This window comes from Nerophis ophidion, linkage group LG09 (assembly GCF_033978795.1).
Source record: "Nerophis ophidion isolate RoL-2023_Sa linkage group LG09, RoL_Noph_v1.0, whole genome shotgun sequence".
NCBI lineage: Eukaryota > Metazoa > Chordata > Actinopteri > Syngnathiformes > Syngnathidae > Nerophis > Nerophis ophidion.
The window spans coordinates 2,531,035-2,555,713 of NC_084619.1; the positions used below are offsets into that span (position 1 = coordinate 2,531,035).

Genomic DNA, 24,679 nt, shown 5'->3' on the forward strand with positions numbered 1-24,679 from the left:
TAAGCTTAGATCTTAAATCCTACTGAATAGCTCTTAATCTTCTTCCCTTTATGCGATTTCAAATTACCGGTATTGAAATCAGCCTCCTCCGTTTTGAAAATGATGACAGGGGAAGTGTCACTCGCGACGTCACGAGTTCGACCAGGCGGTAATACTAAGCATGCGTCAATTATTTTGGGAAGCGAGTTTGACCCGGCAGTAATTCAAGTCAGGTGCGTACTATATACCCTGCGGCAATTCAAGGAAATACGGTATACTGTACTTTCCATCAGAGGTCTCCAACTTCGATCACGAGAGCTACTACTTTGACTAGCTTGATTCAAATTGTACCTTATTTACGACGGAGATCTCCACTCAAACAGTGAAGTCGTTGTCTTTTTTTTTGCGCTTATTTAACCATCCATTTTCCAAAGACATGCACCTGGGGATAGGTTGATTGGCAACACTAAATGGTCCCTAGTGTGTGAATGTTGTCTGTCTATCTGTGTTGGCCCTGCGATGTGGTAGGGACTTGTCCAGGGTGTACCCCGCCTTCCGCCCGATTGTAGCTGAGATAGGCTCCAGCGCCCCCAAAAGGGAATAAGCGGTAGAAAATGGATGGATGGATGTAAGCTTGGATCTTAAATCCTACTGAATAGCTCTTAATCTTCTTCCCTTTATGCGATTTCAAATTACCGGTATTAAAATCAGCCTCCTCCGTTTTGAAAATGATGACAGGGGAAGTGTCACTCGCGACGTCACGAGTTCGACCAGACGGTAATACTAAGCATGTGCTACTTATTTTGGGAAGCGAGTTTGACCCGGCAGTAATTCAAGTCAGGTGCGTACTATATACCCTGCGGCAATTCAAGGAAATACGGTATACTGTACTTTCCATCAGAGGTCTCCAACTTCGATCATGAGAGCTACAACCTTGACTAGCTTGATTCAAATTGTACCTTATTTACGACGGAGATCTCCACTCAAACAGTGAGGTCGTTGTCTTTTTTTTTGCGCTTATTCAACCATCCATTTTCTACTGCTTGTCTCTTTCCAAAGACATGCACCTACGGATAGGTTGATTGGCAACACTAAATTGGTCTTTAGTGTGTGAACGTGAGTGTGAATGTTGTCCAGGTTGTTTTCTTTCTGGGCTTATTCATCCATCCCTTTTCTACCGCTTGTCCCTTTCCTAAGACATGCACCTGGGGATAGGTTGATTGGCAACACTAAATTGGCCCTACTGCATACTGGAGATGCCCTACTGCCTCTCCTGAAAATCTCCTGAGACAAGCATTCTCCCGAATTTCTCTCGATTTCCAGTTGGACCTGAGTGAGGACAGCCTGTCGTCAAGTCCACGTCCACAGCCAGTCACGTTATAACATCTACGACTTTTGGAGCTCAGTGCACAACTGCACACACAACAAGAAGGAGACTATTATATACGTCTCCGTTATCCATAGGTTTGTCTATAACCCAGAAAGTAGGCAGGCACGGATTTCTCAGCATGTGCACTGCAAGAAGTCAGTGTTCAAAAACAAGAAAAAAATGAGGGGTATTGTACTTAAACCAAGCAAAATTATCTGCCAATAGAACAAGAAAAATCAGCTTGTCAAGACTTTCCAAATCAAGTAAAATGAGCTAACTTTAATGAACCCAAAAATACCTTAAAATGAGTATATTCTCACTAATAAGTGCACTTTTCTTGATAGGAAAAAAAATAGATTTTTATGCTCAATATGTTGAAAAATATTCTTAAATGAAATAAATGCTAGTGCCGTTATCTTGACATCATGATATGTGGACATCGGGGGCGGTACCTCTGGATTGGCAGACCGGGGTGGTGGTCCCTCTCTTTAAGAAGGGGGACCGGAGGGTGTGTTCCAACTATGGTGGGATCACACTCCTCAGCCTTCCCGGTAAGGTTTATTCAGGTGTACTGGAGAGGAGGCTACGCCGGATAGTCGAACCTCGGATTCAGGAGGAACAGTGTGGTTTTGGTCCTGGTCGTGGAACTGTGGACCAGCTCTATACTCTCGGCAGGGTTCTTGAGGGTGCATGGGAGTTTGCCCAACCAGTCTACATGTGCTTTGTGGACTTGGAGAAGGCATTGGACCGTGTCCCTCGGGAAGTCCTGTGGGGAGTGCTCAGAGAGTATGGGGTATCGGACTGTCTTATTGTGGCGGTCCACTCCCTGTATGATCAGTGCCAGAACTTGGTCCGCATTGCCGGCAGTAAGTCGGCCACATTTCTAGTGAGGGTTGGACTCCTCCAAGGCTGTCCTTTGTCACCCATTCTGTTCATAACTTTTATGGACAGAATTTCTAGGTGCAGTCAAGGCGTTGAGGAGTTCAAGTTTGGTGGCCACGGGATTAGGTCTCTGCTTTTTGCAGATGATGTAGTCCTGATCGCTTCATCTGGCCGGGATCTTCAGCTCTCACTGGATCGGTTCGCAGCCGAGTGTGAAGCGACCGGAATGAGAATCAGCACCTCCAAATCCGAGTCCATGGTTCTCGCCCGGAAAAGGGTGGAGTGCCATCTCCGGGTTGGGGAGGAGACCCTGCCCCAAGTGGAGGAGTTCAAGTACCTAGGAGTCTTGTTCACGAGTGAGGGAAGAGTGGATGGTGAGATCGACAGGCGGATCGGTGCGGCGTCTTCAGTAATGCGGACGTTGTATCGATCCGTTGTGGTGTAGAAGGAGCTGAGCCGGGAGGCAAAGCTCTCAATTTACCTGTCGATCTACGTTCCCATCCTCACCTATGGTCATGAGCTTTGGGTCATGACCGAAAGGATAAGATCACGGGTACAAGCGGCCCAAATGAGTTTCCAGGTCTCTCCCTTAGAGATAGGGTGAGAAGCTCTGCCATCCGGGAGGAACTCAAAGTAAAGCCGCTGCTCCTCCACATGGAGAGGAGCCAGATGAGGTGGTTCGGGCATCTGGTCAGGATGCCACCCGAACGCCTCCCTAAGGAGGTGTTTAGGGCACGTCCAACCGGTAGGAGGCCACGGGGAAGACCCAGGACACGTTGGGAAGACTATGTCTCCCGGCTGGCCTGGGAACGCCTCGGGATCCCCCGGGAAGAGCTAGACGAAGTGGCTGGGGAGAGGGAAGTCTGGGCTTCCCTGCTTAGGCTGCTGCCCCCGCGACCCGACCTCGGATAAGCGGAAGATGATGGATGGATGGATGGATGGATGGATGATATGCACTCGGCATTACATTTCTTGAAACCAGCAAACTTGTACTACAAAATAGTTCATTGTTCTTAATGGAAAGGCAACTCTCGGGGTCTCCGAGCCGCTCAAGAAAATCACATGGTCTAAAAATGCCTTTTACCATCGACAACATGACATCATCGCGCCAAGTGCGTGCTCTTTCAGTGAGTTAGTGTGCATATAAACAGCCCGACACCTGGCCCAAAACATTTTTCATTGCAATTTTGAAGAATTAATCTCAATGTGCACAAACTATTTCTGTTCAAAATTGTTAGAAATGTCACATGTTTCATTATTAACTGTCAGTTACCTGCACTGTGCCAACTGTACTACTATATACTGTAAGTACCTATTTTATATTGTTTCATTGGAAATAAAACAGCAAAGTCCATTTGGCTGTCGTCCGTTTTAATTATGAGACAAAATGGTGTCAAAGTCATGATTTTTTTTTTTTCATGCTTGAAATAACAAAAATGTTTACTTTAAAAAAGTAGTTTTCTACTTCTGAGTGTTGATGACACAGCTTTGCAACAGTTGATATTCTAGTTTCAAGCAGGTTTTACTCAATATAGGTCATAACATCTCAGCAACAAGCTGTAATATCTTACTGAGATCATTTAGGAGCGAAACCCTTAAAACAAGTAAAACACTCTGACATAAAATCTGCTTTGTTACGACTGGTTGGCATAGTGATGCATAATTGGTCCCTTTGTGGATGCGTCGACATGAACACAGCAACGGTAAGTTTAAAGGTTTTATTAAACTGAACAAAAACAGACTATGAACAAAAACACTGGAGCTAACAGACAAAAATAAACCAAGGGCGCTAGCATGAAAGCTAGGAATAGAAAATACAAAAACTATACTTGGCACGAAGGACACAAAAGAGTAAACAAAAACATTCAGCATGAAAGCTGGAATATCGAGTGGCTTAGCATAAGAGCTAGCGAGAAAATACATACGGGTAGTAGACGGTCGTGAATGTTGCTCGAAGGCAAATTAGAGTCCCAGAAAGAATAACGAAAAGGGACGGGCTTGAATAGGGGAGTAATCAAAAAGTGACAGGTGTGCAGAAACCGTGATTAGCAGGTGGGATCAATGAGCAACCATGGTGACTGACTAAACAGGAAGTAAGAGTGTAGAACAACTGGAAGTATAAACCATATGTGGTGATCCAAGTAGCGGATCGCAACATGCTTAGTGAGAAGAATGATCTTGTCAGACAGAAAATAAGCAAATATTACCCTTATTTGAGATATATAATCTTACTTAGATTTCACTTTTTGCAGTGTGTTTATTCCAGCCCGTTTTATGATCCGCTGCCCGGATCACATTCTGATTGGATTTTTGAGTCATTTGTGTTTTCTGTTGGTTTTGGACTCCTTCGGTTCCTGTTTGTGCACCTCTGAGTTGGGTACTTATCATTTTCACCTGCCGCTTGTTCCGGACGCGCACCTGTGTTTTGTAATCACTGACATTATTTAAGCCTGCCTTCTCCAGTCAGTCAGTCTGGCTTCTTAATTTGCAATACGCAACAGATGACGACTCTGTACCTGCTAGATTCCCCGCTAGCTTCTTTTACTTGCTAGCTTCCACGCTAACCCCTTAGTTTTTTTTGCCTTCTGTGCTTCGAGCACATTTTCTTTGTTGAGGTCTGATTTATTTTTAAATAAATCATTTATTCCTACCTTCACGCTGTGTCCGAAGCCAGTCTGCATTCCTGTGAGAACGAACTCCGCACCACGATGCGACCCGGTCGTTACAGCCGGCACATTAATACACTGACAAACAACATCCGGATTCCCATCGTGTATTGCTTCAAAACTACATCAAATAGTCATGTCCAAAAAAAAAAAGTGACAGAGAATAATAATAATAACGAGGAGGAGTATACGTTTGAAAAAGGTGACGGGTTTTTACAAAACTTTTATTTGGAAGGGGTAATTGCCAACTTCCTGTTGATTTTTTCTGCAGGATGTAAATCATTAAAATGTAGGTCTAAGTGAGACCTACATTGAAGTTTTTGTTTCATGACTTTCCGGCATTCCTACTGGAAGTTACTAGCAATTTTGTTTGTGTTTTCTTCCTAGGAGCAGTTTTTGCTGTGTTTTATTCAAAAATTACGCTAGAGCGCAATGTTGAGTTTTTTTTTTTTTTTTTTTCATTAAATCGCAATTTCTGCCAGTCCTTATGTGTGTGCCAAGTTTGGTGAGTTTTGAAGCATTTTAAGGGGGTCAAATTACAGCTCATAGGCAAAAATACTTGTTTCATGCCTTGCCATAGTTTCGTGCTTCATGCCATGCCAAGTAAGTTTTGATTTATGTTCTTAGTCTGTTTATGCTTTAGCTTTGTTCTTTAGCCCAAGTTGTGCCTCCGCTGTGAGCGATTTTTGTTTGTATATTTTTTTAGTTAAAATTAAATCATGTTTTTACCTAAATGCCATGTCCCGAGTAGTCCGTCTGCCTTCCTGGGAGAACAACCCCGCAGCAAGCTGCGACCCCCCCCCCCCCCCCCATCGTGACATAAAATACTTCTTACCATCAATGCGACTTCTTGAACAGGTGCCGTAGAAAACGGATGGATGGATTTAAATGCATGAGAATGTTTTATATTTTGTGCGTTATTTTTAGCACTGTGATTACCAACGAAATTATTCATAATTATCGCGTTAAGCAATGTCAGCTATCACTATCTGAGAACCGGATGCAGTCATCAAAAGAGCCACATCTGGCTCGAGAGCCATAGGTTCCCTACCCCTGCACTACGCCATGCCGCCCCAAAATAGAACGAAGATGGACAATTCAACCCTAAACTCACTCCTTTCCTGCAGATACAATTTTACAGATGCTGCCCATACCTATGCTCCTTCAAAGGCTGTGCTACTGGCTGAAAAACATTGCACTTTCAAATACAACAACAAGTACAGAGGAGTGTTATGTGTGTGTATATGTGTACATAAATGAATTCTAGCTATAAATAAACACCCCCAAACTCCCAAATTGGGAGGTCTCCAGGTTGGCAAGTATGCCCTGGTGTGTGAACGTTGTCTGTCTATCTGCGCTTATTCATCCATCCATCCATCCATTTTCTACCGCTTATTCCCTTTCGGGGTTGCGGGGGGCGCTGGCGCCTATCTCAGCTACAATCGGGCGGAAGGCGGGGTACACCCTGGACAAGTCGCCACCTCATCACAGGGCCAACACAGATAGACAGACAACATTCACACTCACATTCACACACTAGGGACCATTCAGTCCATCCATCCATCCATTTTCTACCACTTATTCCCTTTTGGGGTCGCGGGGGGCGCTGGCGCCTATCTCAGCTACAATCGGGCAGAAGGCGGGGTACACCCTGGACAAGTCACCACCTCATCACAGGGCCAACACAGATAGACAGACAACATTCACACACTAGGGCCAATTTAGTGTTGCCAATCAACCTATCCCCAGGTGCATGTCTTTGGAAGTGGGAGGAGCCTATCCCCAGGTGTATGTCTTTGGAGGTGGGAGGGGCCTATCCCCAGGTGCATGTCTTTGGAGGTGGGAGGAAGCCGGAGTACCCGGAGGGAACCCACGCATTCACGGGGAGAACATGCAAACTCCACACAGAAAGATCCCGAGCCTGGATTTGAACCCAGGACTGCAGGACCTTCATATTGTGAGGCAGACGCACTAACCCCTCTGCCACCGTGAAGCCCTCACGCTTATTCAACAGAAGCATAATGTCTGAATTAAACAGCTTCAAAGATGACAAATTCTTCAAACACATTTTTGGGGTCATTTGGTGGATTTAGATGTTTTGTTCACTCTTGTTGCTTCTCTTCGTAGGGGACGATGGAGTTTTCAGCATCAACGAGACAAGTGGCCTCATCACCCTGCTGACAAGTCCCAATTATCTCAAGAGAGAGATCTTTAACATTAAAGTCAAGGTGTGCATTTAAACTGTACAAATTGGATGAATAATGACAGAATATTATTAGACCTCCTCCGCCTTCCCGGTCAGGTCTATTCAGGTGTACTGGAGAAAAGACTAATGCCGGATAGTCGAACCTTGGATTCAGGAGGAACGGTGTGGTTTTCGTCCTGGTCGTGGAACTGTGGACCAGCTCTATACTCTGGGCAGGGTTCTTGAGGGTGCATGGGAGTTTGCCCAACCAGTCTACATGTGCTTTGTGGACTTGGAGAAGGCATTGGACCGTGTCCCTCGGGAAGTCCTGTGGCGATTGTTCAGAGAGTATGGGGTATTGGACTGTCTGATTGTGGCGGTCCGCTCCCTGTATGATCAGTGTCAGAGCTTGGTCCGCATCGCCAGTAGTAAGTCGGACACGTTTCCAGTGAGGGTTGGACTCCGCCAAGGCTGTCCTTTGTCACCGATTCTGTTCATAACTTTTATGGACAGAATTTCTAGGCGCAGTCAAGGCGTTGAGGGGTTGGATTAGGTCTCTGCTTTTTGCAGATGATGCAGTCCTGATGGCTTCATCTGGCCAGGATCTTCAGCTCTCACTGGATCAGTTTACAGCCGACTGGAATGAGAATCAGCACCTCCAAGTCCGAGTCCATGGTTCTCGCCCGGAAAAGGGTGGAGTGCCATCTCTGGGTTGGGGAGGAGACCCTGCCCCAAGTGAAGGAGTTCAAGTACCTAGGAGTCTTGTTCACGAGTGAGGGAAGAGTGGACCGTGAAATCGACAGGCATATCGGTGCGGTGTTATTCAGTAATGCGGACACTGTATCGATCCGTTGTGGTGAAGAAGGACCAGCTCTATACTCTGGGTAGGGTCCTTGAGGGTGCATGGGAAATTGCCCAACCAGTCTACATGTGCTTTGTGGACTTGGGGAAGGCATTCGACCGTGTCCCTCGGGAAGTCCTGTGGCGATTGTTCAGAGAGTATGGGGTATTGGACTGTCTGATTGTGGCGGTCCGCTCCCTGTATGATCAGTGTCAGAGCTTGGTCCGCATCGCCGGTAGTAAGTCGGACACATTTCCAGTGAGGGTTGGACTCCGCCAAGGCTGTCCTTTGTCACCGATTCTGTTCATAACTTTTATGGACAGAATTTCTAGGCGCAGTCAAGGCGTTGAGGGGTTCCGGTTTGGTGGCTGCAGGATTAGGTCTCTGCTTTTTGCAGATGATGTGGTCCTGATGGCTTCATCTGGCCAGGATCTTCAGCTCTCACTGGATCAGTTTACAGCCGACTGGAATGAGAATCAGCACCTCCAAGTCCGAGTCCATGGTTCTCGCCCGGAAAAGGGTGGAGTGCCATCTCTGGGTTGGGGAGGAGACCCTGCCCCAAGTGGAGGAGTTCAAGTACCTAGGAGTCTTGTTCACGAGTGAGGGAAGAGTGGATCGTGAGATCGACAGGCGGATCGGTGTGGCGTCTTCAGTGATGCGGACGTTGTATCGATCCGTTGTGGTGAAGAAGGACCAGCTCTATACTCTGGGCAGGGTCCTTGAGGGTGCATGGGAGTTTGCCCAACCAGTCTACATGTGCTTTGTGGACTTGGAGAAGGCATTGGACCGTGTCCCTGGGGAAGTCCTGTGGCGATTGTTCAGAGAGTATGGGGTATCGGACTGTCTTATTGTGGCGGTCCACTCCCTGTATGATCAGTGTCAGAGCTTGGTCCGCATTGCCGGCAGTAAGTCGGACACTTTTCCAGTGCGGGTTGGACTCCGCCAAGGCTGTCCTTTGTCACCCATTCTGTTCATAACTTTTATGGACAGAATTTCTAAGTGCAGTCAAGGCGTTGAGGGGTTCCGGTTTGGTGACCGCAGGATTAGGTCTCTGCTTTTTGCAGATGATGTGGTCCTGATGGCTTCATCTGGCCGGGATCTTCAGCTCTCACTGGATCAGTTTACAGCCGACTGGAATGAGAATCAGCACCTCCAAGTCCGAGTCCATGGTTCTCGCCCGGAAAAGGGTGGAGTGCCATCTCCGGGTTGGGGAGGAGACCCTGCCCCAAGTGGAGGAGTTCAAGTACCTAGGAGTCTTGTTCACGAGTGAGGGAAGAGTGGACCGTGAGATCGACAGGCGGATCGGTGCGGCGTCTTCAGTAATGCGGACGTTGTACCGATCCGTTGTGGTGAAGAAGGAGCTGAGCCGGAAGGCAAAGCTCTCAATTTACCGGTCGATCTACGTTCCCATCCTCACCTATGGTCATGAGCTTTGGGTCATGACCGAAAGGACAAGATCACGGGTACAAGCGGCCCAAATGAGTTTCCAGGTCTCTCCCTTAGAGATAGGGTGAGAAGCTCTGCCATCCGGGAGGAACTCAAAGTAAAGCCGCTGCTCCTTCACATGGAGAGGAGCCAGATGAGGTGGTTTGGGCATCTGGTCAGGATGCCACCCGCACGCCTCCCTAGGGAGGTGTTTAGGGCACGTCCGACTGGTAGGAGGACACGGGGAAGACCCAGGACACGTTGGGAAGACTATGTCTCCCGGCTGGCCTGGGAACGCCTCAGGATCCCCTGGGAAGAACTGGACGAAGTGGCTGGGGAGAGGGTAGTTGACCTGACCTTGGATAGATGGATAACGGTATGCTGATGTGCAAAATGGCCTCATTTAAACCTCAATCTCCAGGCATCCGAAGTGAGTCCGAGAGGCAGACTCCAGGACTACGGGGTGACCACGGTGGTGATCCGTGTGGTGGACCTGAATAACAATCCACCGACTTTCTACGGCGAGAACGGCACCCAAAGCATGTTTGAGCTGACCATGTACGAGCACCCCCCGGAAGGGGAGATACTCCGGGGGCTGAAAATCACCGTGAATGACTCCGATCAGGTGAGCGACACCCAAAGGCAACACTTTAGATGTTCCGTCTCACTCCACACGTCCACCTCTCCCCACTTAACTCATGAGGAGTGGACATTTGTAGCTTGCAACAGTGTGACCTTTCAGTCAATGAGACGACTTTGAGGCTGCCTTAACGACTGCAGATCTTTAAAGAAGAAAAGTCAAGCACACAACATAAAAGTTAAATGAGCCCTTTTTAGATTTCCCAAACCTTTTTAAATGGCTGACATTTAACGTCGTGTCATTATTATTTTTTGAAACAACTCACCTCGGCTTTGATGTATTATCAATCAATGTCTATTTATATAGCCCGAAATCACGAGCGTCTCAAAGGAATGACATCTTCGGTTCTGAGCCCACATAAGGGCAAGGAAAAACTCACAACCCAGTGGGGTTGCAATGTGAATGATTATGAGAAACCTTGGAGAGGACCGCAGATGTGGTTGACCCCCCCACCTCTAGGGGAGACCAGATGCATTGGACGTCGAGTGGGTCTAATATAATAATGTGAAAGTCCAGTCCAGATTGGATCTAACGTAATAGTGTGAGTCCAGTCCATAGTGGATCTAACATAATAGTGTGAGAGTCCAGTCCATAGTGGATCTAACATAATAGTGTGAGAGTCCAGTCCATAGTGGATCTAACACAATATAGTGAAAGTCCAGTCCATAGTGGATCTAACATATTAGTTTGAGTCCAGTCCATAGTGGATCTAACATAATAGTGTGAGAGTCCAGTCCATAGTGGATCTAACACAATATAGTGAAAGTCCAGTCCATAGTGGATCTAACATATTAGTTTGAGTCCAGTCCATGGTAGATCTAGCATAATAGTGTGAGTCCAGTCCATAGTGGATCTAACATAATAGTGTGAGAGTCCAGTCCATAGTGGATCTAACATAATAGTGTGAGAGTCCAGTCCATAGTGGATCTAACATAATAGAGAGAGAGTCTAGTCCATAGTGGATCTAACATAATAGTGAGAGTCCAGTCCATAGTGGATCTAACATAATAGTGAGAGTCCAGTCCATAGTGGATCCGACATAATAGTTTGAGAGTCCAGTCCATAGTGGATCTAACATAATAGTGTGAGTCCAGTCCATAGTGGATCTAACATAATAGTGAGAGTCCAGTCCATAGTGGATCTAACATAATAGAGAGAGAGTCTAGTCCATAGTGGATCTAACATAATAGTGAGAGTCCAGTCCATAGTGGATCTAACATAATAGTGAGAGTCCAGTCCATAGTGGATCTAACATAATAGTGAGAGTCCAGTCCATAGTGGATCTAACATAAAAGTGAGAGTCTAGTCCATAGTGGATCTAACATAATAGTGTGAGAGTCCAGTCCATAGTGGATCTAACATAATAGTGTGAGAGTCCAGTCCATAGTGGATCTAACATAATAGTGAGAGTCCAGTCCATAGTGGATCTAACATAATAGTGTGAAAGTCCAGTCCATAGTGGATCCTACATAATATTGTGAAAGTCCAGTCCATAGTGGATCTAACATAATAGTGTGAAAGTCCAGTCCATAGTGGATCCTACATAATATTGTGAAAGTCCAGTCCATAGTGGATCTTACATAAAACCAAGAGTCCAGTCCATAGTGGATCTAACATAATGTTGTGAAAGTCCAGTCCATAGTGGATCTAACATAATATTGTGAAAGTCCAGTCCATAGTGGATCTAACATGATATTGTGAAAGTTCAGTCCATAGTGGATCTTACATAAAACCAAGAGTCCAGTCCATAGTGGGGCCAGCAGGAGACCATCCCGGGCAGAGACGGGTATTACCAAATCTATTGATTCCTGGAATGCATTAACCAATAGTACACAAAGCTTTTAGAGTAATTGAAATCCCTGTTTTACTACATGGATGAAATTGCATACACATAATGTATTTATGTATTACTTTTTTTCATCCTTCATTAGCAACACTTTCACAATTCATGTACATCACTAACATTGAAGGAGAAATCTGCCTTAAAGACAAGATCAGTTCTTTGTAATACTTTACTGCTTACCCCAAGGCAGTATATTAAGGTCTTTACTGTTCCTAATGCGACCTCCGATTTCGGGAGGTGGGGGGCGTGGTCGGGGATTGGGCGAGGGGCGTGGTTGGAGGCGGGGCGTTGTTTTGGGGCGTGGTTAAGAGGGGAGGAGTATATTTACAGCTATCCATCCATCCATTTCCTACTGGTGCTTATCTCAGCTACAATCAGGCGGAAGGCGTGTACACCCAGGACAAGTCGCCACCGCATCACAGTATGTGTAAAAATCTTTATTTATAATTGAATCACTTATTTATTTTTCAAGTTTTTAGTTAATTTTTTTTTTTTTTCAAAATAGTTCAAGAAAGACCACTACAAATGAGCAATAGTTTGCACTGTTATACAATTTAATAAATCAGAAACTGATGACATAGTGCTGTATTTTACTTCTTTATCTTTTTTTTTTCAACCAAAAATGCTTTGCTCTGATTAGGGGGTACTTGAATTAAAACAAATGTTCACAGGGGGTACATCACTGAAAAAAGGTTGAGAACCACTGCTCTAAAAGCTGTAGATGTTATTGTCACATATGCATGCACAGTAGATGGCAGTATTGTCCTGTTTGAGAGTGTCACAACATTGCTGTTTACGGCAGACAAACTGCTTTACGCCGCAAGAATAGAATAATAACAAATTTTTTTAAAGTGAAATTCCCTCCTGTTCCTCGCGCCCCACCTGTCATGTCTCTATTCCCCACAGGTGGGGCCCGCCCCACACTTTGAGAAACGCTGCTGTAATGTATGTCTGCTCTTAGTGGGACTGTGCCGAAAATGTAATTTTACTTATATATATATATATGTCTGGTACATGTTAAAGAATGGACAATAATCAAGCATCCTCCTCCTTTATATACAGGGAGCCAATGCAAAATTCAACCTGAAGCTGATCGGGCCCGGAAAGATGCTGCGAGTGGTCCCACAGACGGTGCTCAACGAGGCCCAAGTCACGATATTGGTGGAAGATTCTGCAGCCATGGATTACGAGAAACACCACTTCCTCACCTACAAGGTGCGTGTTTAAAAGCCACAAGGCCACCGCTTTCTAACTCTTGCTGAAAGAGCTTCGCTTGAGGCGAGGACGTCGTTGATTGATTGATTCAAACTTTTATTACAAACCCCGTTTCCATATAAGTTGGGAAATTGTGTTAGATGTAAATATAAACAGAATACAATGATTTGCAAATCCTTTTCAACCCATATTCAGTTGAATATGCTACAAAGACCACATATTGATGCCAGCAACACGTGACTAAGAAGTTGGGAAAGGTGGCAATAAATCCTGATAAAGTTGAGGAATGCTCATCAAACACTTATTTGGAACATCCCACAGGTGTGCAGGCTAATTGGGAACAGGTGGGTGCCATGATTGGCTATAAAAACAGCTTCCCAAAAAACTTTCACAAGAAAGGATGGGGCGAGGTACACCCCTTTGTCCACAACTGTGTGAGCAAATAGTCAAACAGTTTAAGAACAACCTTTCTCAAAGTGACATTGCAAGAAATTTAGGGATTTCAACATCTACGCTCCATAATATCATCAAAAGGTTCAGAGAATCTGGAGAAATCACTCCACGTGAGCGCATGGCCGGAAACCAACATTGAATGACCGTGACCTTCCATCCCTCAGACGGCACTGTATCAAAAACTTACATCAATCTCTAAAGGATATCACCACATGGGCTCAGGAACACTTCAGAAAACCACTGTCACTAAATACAGATCGTCGCTACATCTGTAAGTGCAAGTTAAAGCTCTACTATGCAAAGCGAAAACCATTTATCAACAACATCCAGAAACGCCGCCGGCTTCTCTGGGCCCGAGATCATCTAAGATGGACTGATGCAAAGTGGAAAAGTGTTCTGTGGTCCGACAAGTCCACATTTCAAATGTGGACTCGTGTCATCCGGACCAAAGGGGAAGCAAACCATCCAGACTGTTATCGACGCAAAGTTCAAAAGCCAGCATGTGTGATGGAATGGGGGTGCATTAGTGCCCAAGACATGGGTAACTTACACATCTGTGAAGGCACCATTAATGCTGAAAGGTACATACAGGTTTTGGAACAACATATGCTGCCATCTAAGCACCATCTTTTTCATGGACGCCCCTGCTTATTTCAGCAAGACAATGCCAAGCCATGTGTTACAACAGCGTGGTTTTGTAGTAAAAGAGTGCGGGTACTTTCCTGGCCCGCCTGCAGTCCAGACCTGTCTCCCATGGAAAATGTGTGGCACATTATGAAGCATAAAATAGGACAGCGGAGACCCCGGACTGTTGAAGGACTGAAGTTCTACATAAAACAAGAATGGGAAAGAATTCCACTTTCAAAGCTTCAACAATTAGTTTCCTCAGTTCCCAAACGTTTATTGAGTGTTGTTAAAAGAAATGGTGATGTAACACAGTGGAGAACATACCCTTTCCCAACTACTTTGGCACATGTTGCAGCCATGAAATTCGAAGTTAATTATTATTTGCAAAAAAAAAAATAAAGTTTATGGGTTTGAACATCAAATATGTTGTCTTTGTAGCATATTCAACTGAATATGGCTTGAAAAGGATTTGCAAATCATTGTATTCTGTTTATATTTACATCTAACACAATTCATTCAATCACTCAATCAATCAATGTTTATTTATATAGCACAAATCATTACGACTACAACATCCTCGGAAGAACCCACAAAAGGGCAAGGAAAACTCACACCCAGTGGGCAGGGAGAATTCACACCCAGTGGGACGCCAGTGACAATGCTGACTATGAGAAACCTTGGAGAGGACCTCAGATGTGGGCAACCCCCCCCCCCCTCTAGGGGACCGAAAGCAATGGATGTGGAGCGGGTCTAACATGATACTGTGAAAGTTCAATCCATAGTGGCTCCAACACAGCCGCGAGAGTTCAGTTCAAAGCGGATCCAAGACAGCAGCGAGAGGAAACCATCTCAAGCGGAGGCGGATCAGCAGCGTAGAGATGTCCCCAACCAATACACAGGCGAGCGGTCCATCCTGGGTCTCGACTCTGGACAGCCAGTACTTCATCCATGGTCATCGGACCGGACCCCCTCCACAAGGGAGGGGGGGACATAGGAGAAAGGAAAGAAGCGGCAGATCAACTGGTCTAAAAAGGAGGTCTATTTAAAGGCTAGAGTATACAGATGAGTTTTAAGGTGAGACTTAAATGCTTCAATCAATCAATCAATCAATGTTTACTTATATAGCCCTAAATCACTAGTGTCTCAAAGGGCTGCACAAACCACCACGACATCCTCGGTAGGCCCACATAAGGGCAAGGAAAACTCACACCCAGTGGGACATCGGTGACAATAATGACTATGAGAACCTTGGAGAGGAGGAAAGCAATGGATGTCGAGCGGGTCTAACATGATACTGTGAAAGTTCAATCCATAATGGATCCAACACAGTCGCGAGAGTCCAGTCCAAAGCGGATCCAACACAGCAGCGAGAGTCCCGTTCACAGCGGAGTCAGCAGGAAACCATCCCAAGCGGAGGCGGATCAGCAGTGCAGAGATGTCCCCAGCCGATACACAGACGAGCAGTACATGGCCACCGGATCGGACCGGACCCCCTCCACAAGGGAGAGTGGGACATAGAAGAAAAAGAAAAGAAACGGCAGATCAACTGGTCTAAAAAGGGAGTCTATTTAAAGGCTAGAGTATACAAATGAGTTTTAAGGTGAGACTTAAATGCTTCTACTGAGGTAGCATCTCGAAGGGCATTCCAGAGTACTGGAGCCCGAACGGAAAACGCTCTATAGCCCAACTCAAATGCAAACGGGGTTTTGTAAGTAACTATTATTTTGATCGATTGATTGTCTCAGCTCCTTGCTGTCGAGATCGACACGCCGGAGAGGTTCAGCTCCACGGCCGACATCGTCATCCACCTCCTGGACACCAACGACAACGCGCCTAAGTTCTCCTCGGACTACTACATCGCCAGAATCCCGGAGAATTCACCTGGCGGCTCCAACGTGGTTTCAGTCCTGGTGAGTCGCCCGTCATGCCTGTCTAAAAATACAACAGCCCCCCCGCCCACGCACATTAGTCCACGTCACGGTGGAGGCTCAAGAGGAATGCTCGATTTGAGCAAAACGCCAGAAAGAGGCTTTAATTCTCTAAATGTAGACGTTTGGTGCTGAGGTCGGGATAATACGTGAAAAGATGTAGATAAAAGCTAGGCAGGGGAAGCTGCCAGATGGCTATCACTTTCATTTTGTTGTGTAACACCAAATTCCCCCCCTCCTTTTTTTAAAGCTGTGCTAAATATGCGCGGGCATATTGTCTAACAACCAAATGTGAGCTCAAGTTAGGTCTTCATCCAGTCCTGGGGATACATCGTAGTGTAAAAGGGAGCCATTTGGGGACTTTTTTCCCGTCCTCTTGTCCTTCGTATGAACGCGACTCGGACTCAAAGCAGCACGCTGCTCATAAATCCTCCCGTTGCGTGAACACCAGCGAGCCTCGCTTTCCTTGATCCCGGGCAATTTCAATCAGATAAAAGAACAGCCAACAAGTGACCTTGCACACATCCCGACACTGAACAGGCCTCCCTGATGCAGCAGATTAGCCGAGGACACCATGATGGCACCATGACATCAAACACTTCTTTTTATAGCTTTAACACCATTTTTGCTGGTGTCCTCTTCCATCCATCCATTTTCTCAGCTGTCCCTCTTTGGGTGGCGGGGGGTGCCGGAGTACCTGTACTGAAGCCACACCGCATTGTGTGATGTTCCCAGTCTGTGGAGCGCTTTCCCTGACCGCCTGAATGCACCACAGACTGTGAATGCTTTTAAAAAATGCTTAAAAACCCTTCTTTTTAAAAAAGCCTTTTTTTTTTTCTTTTTATTTTAGATATACCGTATTTTCTTGAATTTTCGCCGGGGCGCTAATTAATTTAAAACATCTTCTCACTCTGGCATTCTGCTGGTGTCCTCTTCCATCCATCCATTTTCTCGTTTGTCCCTCTTTGGGTCGCAGGGGGTGCCGGAGTACCCGTAGGGAACCCACACCGCATTGTGTGATGTTCCCAGTCTGTGGAGCGCTTTCCCTGACCGCCTGAATGCACCACAGACTGTGAATGTTTTTAAAAAATGCTTAAAAACCCTTCTTTTTAAAAAAGCCTATTTTTTTCCCTTTTTTTTAGATATACTGTATTTCCTTGAATTTTCGCCGGGGCGCTAATTAATTTAAAACCTCTTCTCACTCCGGCATTCTGCTGGTGTCCTCTTCCATCCATCCATTTTCTCGGTTGTCCCTCTTTGGGTGGCGGGGGGGTGCTGGAGCCGGAGTACCCGTACTGAACCGGCACGGCATTGTGTGATGTTCCCAGTCTGTGGAGCGCTTTCCCTGACCACCTGAAGGCGCCACATACTGTGAATGCGTTTAAAAAATGCTTAAAAACCCTTCTTTTTAAAAAAGCCTTTTTTTTTTATTTTTTTTTTTAGATATACCGTATACCCTTGAATTTTCGCCGGAGCGCTAATTAATTTAAAACCTCTTCTCACTCCGGCATTCTGCTGGTGTCCTCTTCCATCCATCCATTTTCTCGGTTGTCCCTCTTTGGGTGGCGGGGGGTGCTGGAGCCGGAGTACCCGTACTGAACCCACACGGCATTGTGTGATGTTCCCAGTCTGTGGAGCGCTTTCCCTGACCACCTGAAGGCACCACAGACTGTGAATGCTTTTAAAAAATGCTTAAAAACCCTTCTTTTTAAAAAAGCCTTTTTTCTTTTTTTTTTTTTTAGATATACCGTATTTCCTTGAATTTTCGCCGGGGGCGCTAATTAATTTAAAACCTCTTCTCACTCCATCATTCTGCTGGTGTCCTCTTCCATCCATCCATTTTCTCGGTTGTCCCTCTTTGGGTGGCGGGGGGTGCTGGAGCCGGAGTACCCGTAGGGAACCCACACCGCATTGTGTGATGTTCACAGTATGTGGAGCGCTTTCCCTGACCACCTGAAGGCACCACAGACTGTGAATGTTTTTTAAAAATGCTTAAAAACCCTTCTTTTTAAAAAAGCCTTTTTTTTTCTTTTTTTTTTTAGATATACCGTATTTCCTTGAATTTTCGTCGGGGCGCTAATTAATTTAAAACCTCTACTCACTCCGTCATTCTGCTGGTGTCCTCTTCCATCCATCCATTTTCTCGGTTGTCCCTCTTTGGGTGGCGGGGGGTGCTGGAGTACCCGTAGGGAACCCACACGGCATTGTGTGATGTTCCCAGTCTGTGGAGCGCTTTCCCTGACCACCTGAAGGCACCACATACTGTGAATGTGTTTAAAAAATGCTTAAAAACCCTACTTTTTAAAAAAGCCTTTTTTTTTTTTTTTTTTTTTTTTAGATATACCGTATATCCTTGAATTTTCGCCGGGGCGCTAATTAATTTAAAACATCTTCTCACTCCGTCATTCTGCTGGTGTCCTCTTCCATCCATCCATTTTCTCGGTTGTCCCTCTTTGGGTGGCGGGGGGGTGCTGGAGCCGGAGTACCCGTACTGAACCGGCACGGCATTGTGTGATGTTCCCAGTCTGTGGAGCGCTTTCCCTGACCACCTGAAGGCGCCACAGACTGTGAATGCTTTAAAAAAATGCTTAAAAACCCTTCTTTTTAAAAAAGCCTTTTTTTTTTCTTTTTTTTTAGATATACCGTATTTCCTTGAATTTTCGCCGGGGCGCTAATTAATTTAAAACCTATTCTCACTCCGGCATTCTGCTGGTGTCCTCTTCCATCCATCCATTTTCTCGGTAGTCCCTCTTTGGGTCGCAGGGGGTGCTGGAGCCGTAGTACCCGTACTGAACCCAGACGGCATTGTGTGATGTTCCCAGTCTGTGGAGCGCTTTCCCTGACCGCCTGAATGCACCACAGACTGTGAATGTTTTTAAAAAATGCTTAAAAACCCTTCTTTTTAAAAAAGCCTTTTTTTTTTTTCTTTTTTTTTACACATACCGTATTTACTTGAATTTTCGCCGGGGCGCTAATTAATTTAAAACCTCTTCTCACTCCGGCATTCTGCTGGTGTCCTCTTCCATCCATCCATTTTCTCGGTTGTCCCTCTTTGGGTGGCGGGGGGTGCTGGAGCCGGAGTACCCGTAGGGGACCCACACAGCATTGTGTGATGTTCCCAGTCTGTGGAGCGCTTTCCCTGACCACCTGAAGGTACCACAGACTGTGAATGCTTTTAAAAAATGCTTAAAAACCCTTCTTTTTAAAAAAGCCTTTTTTTTTTTTTTTTTTTTTTTTTACACATACCGTATTTAGTTGAATTTTCGCAGGGGCGCTAATTAATGTAAAACCTCTTCTCACTCCGGCATTCTGCTGGTGTCCTCTTCCATCCATCCATTTTCTCGGTTGTCCTTCTTTGGGTCGCAGGGGGTGCCGGAGTACCCGTAGGGAACCCACACGGCATTGTGTGATGTTCCCAGTGTGTGGAGCGCTTTCCCTGACAACCTGAAGGTACCACAGACTGTGAATGCTTTTAAAAAATGCTTAAAAACCCTTCTTTTAAAAAAAGCCTTTTTTTTTTCTTTTTTTTTAGATATACCGTATTTCCTTGAATTTTCGCCGGGGCGCTAATTAATTTAAAACCTCTTCTCACTCCGGCATTCTGCTGGTGTCCTCTTCCATCCATCCATTTTCTCAGCTGTCCCTCTTTGGGTGGCGGGGGTTGCGGGAGCCGGAGTACCCGTACTGAACCCGCACCGCATTGTGTGATGTTCCCAGTCTGTGGAGCGCTTTCCCTGACCACCTGAAGGCACCACATACTGTGAATGCGTTTAAAAAATGCTTAAAAACCCTTCTTTTTAAAAAAGCCTTTTTTTTCTCTTTTTTTTTAAATATACCGTATTTCGTTGAATTTTCGCCGGGGCGCTAATTAATTTAAAACCTCTTCTCACTCCGTCATTCTGCTGGTGTCCTCTTCCATCTATCCATTTTTTCGGTTGTCCCTCTTTGGGTGGCGGGGGGTGCCGGAGTACCCGTAGGGAACCCACACGGCATTGTGTGATGTTCCCAGTGTGTGGAGCGCTTTCCCTGACCACCTGAAGGCACCACAGACTGTGAATGCTTTTAAAAAATGCTTAAAAACCCTTCTTTTTAAAAAAGCCTTTTTTTTTCTTTTTTTTTAGATATACCGTATTTCCTTGAATTTTCGCCGGGGCGCTAATTAATTTAAAACTTCTTCTCACTACGGCATTCTGTTGGTGTCCTCTTCTATCCATCCATTTTCTCAGTTGTCCCTCTTTGGGTGGCGGGGGGTGCTGGAGCCGGAGTACCCGTAGGGAACCCACACCGCATTGTGTGATGTTCCCAGTCTGTGGAGCGCTTTCCCTGACCACCTGAAGGCGCCACAGACTGTGAATGCTTTTAAAAAATGCTTAAAAACCCTTCTTTTTAAAAAAGCCTTTTTTTTTTTTTTTTTTTTTTAGATATACCGTATTTCCTTGAATTTTCGCCGGGGGCGCTAATTAATTTAAAACCTCTTCTCACTCCGGCATTCTGCTGGTGTCCTCTTCCATCCATCCATTTTCTCGGTTGTCCCTCTTTGGGTCGCAGGGGGTGCCGGAGTACCCGTAGGCAACCCTCACGGCATTGTGTGATGTTCCCAGTGTGTGGAGCGCTTTCCCTGACAACCTGAAGGCACCACAGACTGTGAATGCTTTTAAAAAATGCTTAAAAACCCTTCTTTTTAAAAAAGCCTTTTTTTTTTTTTCTTTTTTTTTAGATATACCGTATTTCCTTGAATTTTCGCCAGGGCGCTAATTAATTTAAAACCTCTTCTCACTCCGGCATTCTGCTGGTGACCTCTTCCATCCATCCATTTTCTCGTTTGTCCCTCTTTGGGTGGCGGGGGGTGCTGGAGCCGGAGTACCCGTAGGGAACCCACACGGCATTGTGTGATGTTCCCAGTCTGTGGAGCGCTTTCCCTGACCACCTGAAGGCACCACAGACTGTGAATGCTTTTAAAAAATGCTTAAAAACCCTTCTTTTTAAAAAAAAGCCTTTTTTTTTTTTTTAGATATACCGTACTTCCTTGAATTTCTGCCGGGCGCTAATTAATTCAAAACCTCTCCTCACTCCGGCATTTACCAAAGGCATGCGGTAACCTACTCAGTGGCCTAGTCGTTTGAGTGTCCGCCCTGAGATCGGTAGATTGTGAGTTCAAACCCTGGCCGAGTCATACCAAAGACTATAAAAATGGGACTCATTCCTTTCCTGCTTGGCACTCATCATCAAGGGATGGGGGTTAAATCACCAAAAATGATTCCCGGGCGCTGCCCACTGCTCCCCTCACCTCCCAGGGGGTGATCAAGGGAGATGGTCCAAATGCAGAGAATAATTTCGCCACACCAAGAGTGTGTGTGACAATCATTGGTATGGTACTTTAACTTTAACCTTTAAAGGCAAGCATGCGCTAATTATTTTAAAAAAATTGTCTCACTCCGGCGCTTACTAAAGGCATGCGGTAAATTTAGGCCTGCGCTTATAAATTTGAGTGTGATGTAAGGAGACCATCATGAAAAGCACACTTAATAAAAACAACGTTATTATGGTCTTACCTTTACTTATAAATGAAGTCCATCCACAGCTCCTTCTGAGCAAAAGCATCGATAACTTGTTCACAGAAGTCTTCCTTATCTTTCTTCAGTTTTAAAAGTCTCTCAGTCTCGATGGAGATCTTCCTTTATTACCTCCTGCTTCCATTGAAAGTCCAGTTTTTGAAAACTGTTGTACAGGTCTATGAGTTTCTCCTCATTGGGCCAAATGTAATTCTGTCTCTGTTTAATTCCTTGCTTCTTTGTCTGTTTAATAGACGTCATCAGTGTTTGAACCTGACAATGAACGAGATGAAACAAAAAACGGTTCATGTTTTCGACTGTCATCTGCAGTCTTCTTCCGAAGGGTCTCCCTTCTAGTAACCCATGTAGTAATATCGAAAGTATTGTCATTTGAAAAGTGTTCAACAAAATAAGTCCAACAACATTTTTTTACATGACAGAATGCAGATATGTGTCCCTATTTTGGAAGAATAGATTGCAGCTTTTTTCTTTGCAAAAAAATTGTATTTATTAAAATAATCTTCATCATCAATCAATCAATGTTTACTTATATAGCCCTAAATCACTAGTAAGACTATTATGTATTATGGTAAGATCATAATAACGTTGTTTTTATTAAGTGTGCTTTTCATGATGGTCTCCTTACATCACACTCAAATTTATAAGCGCAGGCCTAAATTTACCGCATGCCTTTGGTAAGTGCCGGAGTGAGAAGATTTTTTTTTAATAATTAGCGCATGCTTGTATAATAATGTTTTATCCTCACACATTGCCTCCCTGTAATTTGATTTTTTGTTGTTGTTTTGTTTCATTGTGGCATTAAGCAACAGAAAAACCTGCATTCTTCCTGATCACGTCACCTTTTGTTTTTGTAACTAGGCAGAATGTGCGTAGCTTCAAATGAGTACTTTATTAAGGATTATTGAATTCAATTAATTGAACTGTTCTTTAGGCAACAGACCCGGACTCTGGACCGTGGGGTGACGTGAAGTACTCCATCTATGGATCTGGTGCGGATTTGTGAGTATTAATAACCTGACTTGCCAGCTGCCAGTGTGGTACGGTAAATAAATAAAATAAGTTCAATGAAGGAGTTCAAGGAAATGAAAAGTAAACACAGCTCAGGTTATTGCTGTGGAACGGAACAAAAACCTGCCTCCAAGATGAAAAAAATAATCACAGCAGATTTTGTTTTCATATCAGAACTCGTCCCGCTGAAGATTTCCCGGAATTTCTCCCCTCATCTCGGCTTTTATGAGATTTCCGGTTGATGCAAACATATCAACTCCAGAAAATAACGGCTCAAGGGGTCACTTTTCCCTTTTCATGTCAATGTTTAATCCCCGCTCTCAGTTTCTTAAGCTTGCACAAACAATAACAACAGTGATGTTAAATGTGTTGGCTTTATGGCGATATGTTGCGTATTACACGTGTTCATTGTCCCCGTGTCACTTTGCATAATCACACAAAAACAACATGGTTTTCGTCTTGGAAAAGTCTTGAGAAAAGAAAGGGATCGTGAAGTCTTTGGTCTTCTTTTGCTTGCCCACGTAATCCCCTAATGGGATTTGGGGGGTGAAAATAGACTGTTTGTTTGCCTCTAAACAGCCTGCACAAAGTCAGAAGACGCTCACCAAACAAGTCAGACTCAATTAAAATCAGTAGAGTTCTTGATCTGCTGTTGTACGAACCCCGTTTCCATATGAGTTGGGAAATGGTGTTAGATGTAAATATAAACAGATTACAATGATTTGCAAATCCTTTTCAAGCCATATTCAGTTGAATATGCTACAAAGACAAAATATTTGATGTTTAAACTCATACACTTTTTTTTTTTTTGCAAAAAATAATTAAATTAGAATTTCATGGTTGCAACACATGCAAAAGTAGTTGGGAAAGGGCATGTTCACAACTGCGTTACGTCACCTTTTCTTTTAACAACACCCAATAAACGTTTGGAAACTAACAAAACTAATTGTTGAAGCTTTGAGAGTGGAATTCTTTCCCATTCTTGTTTTATGTAGAGCTTCAGTCCTTCAACAGTCCGGGGTCTCCGCTGTCCTATTTTACGCTTCATAATGCACCACACATTTTCCATGGGAGACAGGTCTGGACTGCAGGCGGGCCAGGAAAGTACCCGCACTCTTTTTTTTTACGAAGCCACGCTGTTGTAACACGTGCTGAATGTGGCTTGGCATTGTCTTGCTGAAATAAGCAGGGGCGTCCATGAAAAAGACGGCGCTTAGATGGCAGCATATGTTGTTCCAAAACCTGTATGTACCTTTCAGCATTAATGGTGCCTTCACAGATGTGTAAGTTACCTATGCCTTGGGCACTAATGCACCCCCATACCATCACACATGTGTAAGTTACCCATGCCTTGGGCACTAATGCACCCCCATACCATCACACATGCTGGCTTTTCAACTTTGCGTCGATAACAGTCTGGATGGTTCGCTTCCCCTTTGGTCCGGATGACACAATGTCGAATATTTCCAAAAAAATTTCAAATGTGGACTCGTCAAACCACAGAAAACTTTTCCACTTTGCATCAGTCCATCTTAGATGATCTCGGGCCCAGAGAAGCCGGCGGCGTTTCTGGATGTTGTTGACAAATGGCTTTGGCTTTGCATAGTAGAGCTTTAACTTGCATTTACAGATGTAGCGACAAACTGTACTTAGTGACAGTGACTTTCTGAAGTGTTCCTGAGCCCATGTGGTGATATCCTTTGATGTCGGTTTTTGATACAGTGCCATCTGAGGGATCGAAGGTCACGGTCATTCAATGTTGGTTTCCGATCATGCCGCTTACGTGGAGTGATTTCTCCAGATTCTCTGAACCTTTTGATGATATTATGGAGCGTAGATGTTGAAATCCCTAAATATCTTTGAGAAAGGTTGTTCTTAAACTGTTTGACTATTTGCTCACACAGTTGTGAACAAAGGGGTGTACCTCGCCCCATCCTTTCTAGTGAAAGACTGAGCATTTTTTTGGGAAGCTGTTTTTATAGCCAATCATGGCACCCACCTGTTCCCAATTAGCCTGCACACCTGTGGGATGTTCCAAATAAGTG

The 24,679-nt window shown here is 44.9% G+C and overlaps 1 protein-coding gene across 2 annotated transcripts in view; it reads left to right on the forward strand.

The window, feature by feature from the left end:
• The window catches only part of cdhr1a (cadherin-related family member 1a), a 61,187-nt gene that overhangs the window by 28,472 nt on the left and 8,036 nt on the right, over positions 1 to 24,679 (forward strand). For both annotated transcript variants that reach the window (XM_061910039.1, XM_061910040.1), the window contains 5 exons: positions 7,024 to 7,124; positions 9,769 to 9,972; positions 12,893 to 13,045; positions 15,871 to 16,035; positions 22,558 to 22,625. In XM_061910039.1, coding sequence (XP_061766023.1) covers positions 7,024 to 7,124; positions 9,769 to 9,972; positions 12,893 to 13,045; positions 15,871 to 16,035; positions 22,558 to 22,625 — 691 coding nt within the window. The remainder of the gene's footprint in view (positions 1 to 7,023; positions 7,125 to 9,768; positions 9,973 to 12,892; positions 13,046 to 15,870; positions 16,036 to 22,557; positions 22,626 to 24,679) is intronic.